At 26.0% G+C, this 4,956-nt stretch overlaps 1 protein-coding gene across 1 annotated transcript; it reads left to right on the top strand.

Moving 5' to 3' along the window:
* The first annotated feature begins 351 nt into the window (after positions 1–351).
* On the top strand, positions 352–4,345 carry LOC119666049 (MOB kinase activator-like 2). Its single transcript, XM_038075318.1, has 4 exons — positions 352–553; positions 2,275–2,435; positions 2,944–3,040; positions 3,121–4,345. The coding sequence occupies exons 1-4, from the start codon at positions 387–389 to the stop codon at positions 4,124–4,126; spliced, it is 1,431 nt and encodes a 476-aa protein (XP_037931246.1). The 5' UTR covers positions 352–386; the 3' UTR covers positions 4,127–4,345.
* Positions 4,346–4,956: the final 611 nt, after the last annotated feature.

Here is a 4,956-nt window from a genome sequence, read left to right as displayed (position 1 = left end):
CTAACACAATCGCTAGAGAGGTTTTGGTGTTATTTATTTGTGTATAAAGTAGCTTAAGTGTAGTTCTTTTTTGTTTTTTAATATTTGTGGTCACTGATTATAAAAATTTCTTGCATATTGTTGAACTGTTAACTTCTAATGCGGAAAATTTTCGTGTACTAAGCAATATTCTAGCACTTAATTGTGATAAAAATATATAATAGTATATTAAAGCAAAAAATAATTTTAAAATTAAAAACAAGTATATAAACAAAATTACATAAACAATAAACTCCAGTGAAAAACAAATATGGCGCGATAAAATTTAAAATTTTAGTAGTCTTAAGACTGAAGAAGTTTTTTTTAAAAAAATAATATTATTAAATAAAATTAACTGTCGCTATACGATGAAAGAGATCGAAACGGCAGATACCAAAGATTCGTTTGTGTTCAAATGCGTACTGAAGACGGTGCGATTTATGTGGCAGGTTACCAGCGCAATACCTAATAAAATTGGTGAAACTCTAGGCACAATTTATCGTTACTCAGTGCATAATATACTGTGTGTTACAGGGTGAGCCATTGCTATTAGCTCCTTACAAAAAATTCTTAGGATTGCATTTCATGTTCTAAAAAATTGCATTATATTCTTTCATTTATCGCTCCTTCATATCAGTATGACGCTGTACAATGATAAGAGTATAGTTAATAAAATATGATATTCGTTTTTGTGTATTAAATCAAACGATTTGATATTAACGTAGAAGAAAATGTTTACTTTTAAAAAATCTATTTATGATATAATAGAGAAATAATAACCAACCATTTTTTACTTAAAAATTTCTTCTGTTAATTACTATATTTATAATCAATGGAAATTTGTTAAAAATAAAATAATTATATAAGAATAATTATATGTACCAATATAATAGATATATCATATATTATGCAATATAAACTATATAATTTAAAGTACAAAAGAATTATGTGTGTTCATTAATATACTCGTATAACTCAACACATTACACTACAAAGATATTTTATATAAATAAATTTTAAAAAAAAATTTCAATTAATTTTAATTTATTGCATATTTTAACGTTAAAATTCTAACAATAGTAATAATTGCAAAAATATAATATAATAATATATATAATATATAACAATACATTAGAATATAAATAAAAATTTAAAACAAGAATAATATTAAAATAAAGAATATGAAGAAAGATTTATAGAAAGGCTACCGAACACCCGAAATAATACAATTAAAAATACCATACGATGCAGAAGCATAAAAGATAAGGCAACTAACTTAAGACTGTGAGGTCTAGTTACAGAGCTATTGGAGTACCGACCCAAAGTTATATAAAGCTGAAAGAAAAAAAAAGAAGAAGATCTTCAACAATATATATAATATAAGTTAAAATATTAAAATAAATCAAATTTTATTTAATAATAATAATAATAATAATAATAATAATAATACAACATAATAGAATAAATATGCAAGTTCAGATAATACAAATCTTTTATAATTTTATTATAAATAAAAAAAATCATAAAAATAAGATAGTGTGAAGTATAAATCAAAAATGTTATATTTTTAGAAATATTAATAAGTAAAATACAAATATTAATATAACTTGTTTAAGAAACCAATAATTAAATGCATTAAAAAAAAAATTAAAAAAATAGTAAGAATAATACTAAAAGGATTTTTACATAAATTAAATAAATACTAAATATACAAAATAAATATATTAAAATAATATATATTAAAAATTTATCTTAAAATATTAGAATATAACAAAATCTGCTACTGGTTAACAACCAAAAAAAAAAAAAAACAAACAAATCGGAAAGTAAATAAAAAGTATAAAATAAATTACTTAGTAAATATAAATTAATCAAAATTATATTAATCAATTAAAAATTAAATATAAAAATGAACACCTGTATACATATGTATGTATATATAACTCATAAATAAGTAAATATATATAAATATTTGGTAGAGAGGTTTCGAGCAGAAGTGAATTATAAAAATAAAATAAAATAATTATATTACTATAAAAAATTAATAAATTATATATTATAAATTTTATTACAAAATCCTTGTAAGAATATTAATTCTTAAAAGATCATAAATATTTATTACTGAAATTCTTTTGTTAGCATAATGCTTGAAATATAACTTAAAAATTAAGTTTACTTTAACAATTATTTTTTAACCACTAATTGATATAATGTATCGATTTCATTTATTTAATTTGGTATATATTTTTTTTACAGAAAAGCTCGTCGCAAAGAGCGTGATGGTGATCAAAACTCAACAGATACCAAATTATATTTGGAGGAGAGCGTTCTAGAACGTAAACTACCTGAAGCAGATCTCAAAGCCTTAGTTGATCTTCCAGCTGGCTTAGATTATAATGAATGGCTAGCTTCACATAGTAAGTTATTTTTACATATATGTGTATATATAAATATATATATATTAAGTAATTTCTTACATAAGTATTAAAAGTATTTTCTCTTTATTGTTAGATTTAAAAAAAAAAAAAACAATAACTTGGTTGATAGTTAGCTTTAATTCGGCATATAGTGCTAAGTTTTAAAGTTCTAAGTTTTAAAACCAATCTTATTGATGATCTAATAGTCTAATGCTAAATTGACAATAAAATGATATAATAGAAAATTTTTGTGAATTATCATAATACTTTACTTAATTTGATTTTATTTCTACATATTTTAACTAAGTATGTATAAATTATGTAATTTTTATAGCTTTTTAATTAATATATGTTTAAATAAAATCATTTTTTTTTTAAAAGTGAAAAATGAAATAATAATAAATAGGCAGCCAATTTTAAAATTATTTCAAATATTTAATTGTTTTTTATTTTTATTTGTATAGATATTTTTTATTGTGTTGTATTAATATATTTTATATATTTATAGCTCTTGCCCTATTTGAACATGTTAATTTGGTATATGGAACTATTAGTGAATTTTGTACGCCACCTGGTTGTCCAGATATGACAGGACCAGGCAACAGGTAAATACGATTGAATTACATATTTATTTTGTTTAATTTTTATTTAAAACTCTCTCATCATTTTTGTTTTTAATTGCTAGAACGTACTTATGGTTCGATGAAAAAGGCAAAAAGACGCGTGTGGCCGCTCCACAATATATCGACTACGTAATGACATTTACACAGAAAACGGTCAGTGACGAGTCGATATTTCCAACCAAATATGCCAACGAATTTCCCAGTTCGTTTGAATCGATTGCCCGAAAAATTCTACGCTTGCAATTTCATGTGATAGCTCATCTGTATGCGGCGCATTTCAGAGAAATTGCGTTGCTAGGACTGCATACCCACTTAAATTTGACATTTGCGCATCTGACAGCGCTGCATCGGCGATTTAATTTAATCGATGAGAAAGAAACAGATGTTTTAAGAGATTTAGAAGTGGCGTTACGCCTAACAGACGACAGTCAAACGGATACGGATAGCGTGTCCAATAGTTCGACAACACACTGCAATAACACAACGCAACAACTACAAAACCAAAACCATGCAACTACAATCACCAATACACAGTATATAACAAATAGTAACAGCGATGGTGGTGGTTCAAAAGAAGATGTCAATTTAATGCAAAACACCTCAGCAACTACAACTGCTGTTGGTACAAATAATGCAACAATTATTGATGGCGATGCTGCAGCGCCACCTATTTGCACACAACCTGAAGCAGCAACAAAATCCACAACAACTGCCGCTGTTTTCGGCGGTGGTGGTGGCCTTATCGGTGGTATATTAGGCGATTTAACAAGCGGTGAATTCGGTGATACTACACGATATTGCACATCGGCGGTTCCTTCATCAAGCTCCTGCAATACAACAGAAGCGACCACAAATAGTAATAATGGCGGCGCGGGCGCTTTACATTTTAATTTTACAAATAACAACAATAATCATCATCACCATCATCTGCATCATCATCATCATAATGCACATCATCAGCACCATTTACTACAGCAGCAACATACGCAAAACAGTGGCCTCATACAGTGCAATGCGAGTAATGCACCAAGTTCCACAACAACATCCACAACCTCCACAACAGCATAGTTGCCGTTAATTTTAGTTTATATGAACGTTATTATTGTTGGTGTTATTATTGTTATTGCTGAGTTAAATATAGCTGCTAATGCTGTTGTAGCTTTTGAATATACTACAAAGGATATATTTCTGCTACAGTGGAGAATGATGCATCATGACACGCTTAATGCTTTATATTTAATATATAGAGTAGATTTTACTTGTAAAAAGAAAAAAATATAAAAACAAATAAATTTTAATATTAAACTAAATAAATCACAAAATATTTATATAAAGGCATATAATATATGAAAAAGTAACTGTGTCTGTATGTAAATGTAAATGGTGTTATAAAACATCAAACACAACAAACAAACAAACAAATAAGCAAACTTAAATGCACATTACAAATACAAAAGCAAAAAATGCTAATTATATAAACGTTATTAAGATACACCCCACATAAACACACATACGAATACACCTATTTTTAGCATATTTTGTATTAGATGAAACAAATTTTTAAACAAGGATTTTAATAAAAAGTGCTTTAGGCCGATAAAAATATATGACTTGAAAATATATCAACTCTTCTTCTTCTTCTATTTATTTGGTTCAATGCCGCCTTAAAGTATACCATAAAAACTAGAAAGCTGTTCAGATGGGAACACTGCGTTGCAATTAATATAGGAAAATCTGAATTATTTAACACATTATGTTGTTGCTTTCGTTACGTTCCAACTTAACAATCTTGCTTTGAGCTTATAATTTTGTTAAAAAATTAAAAATATGATGAACCATTTTAAGTATAAAGTTAAGATAAATTTATGTTGAACTGTGTTTTCAATAATTTATGTGTT

Source organism: Teleopsis dalmanni, chromosome 1 (assembly GCF_002237135.1).
Source record: "Teleopsis dalmanni isolate 2A chromosome 1, ASM223713v2, whole genome shotgun sequence".
NCBI classification, from domain to species: Eukaryota; Metazoa; Arthropoda; class Insecta; order Diptera; family Diopsidae; genus Teleopsis; species Teleopsis dalmanni.
Note: the sequence above shows the minus strand (reverse complement) of the source record. Positions and strands in the feature narration are given on the sequence as shown.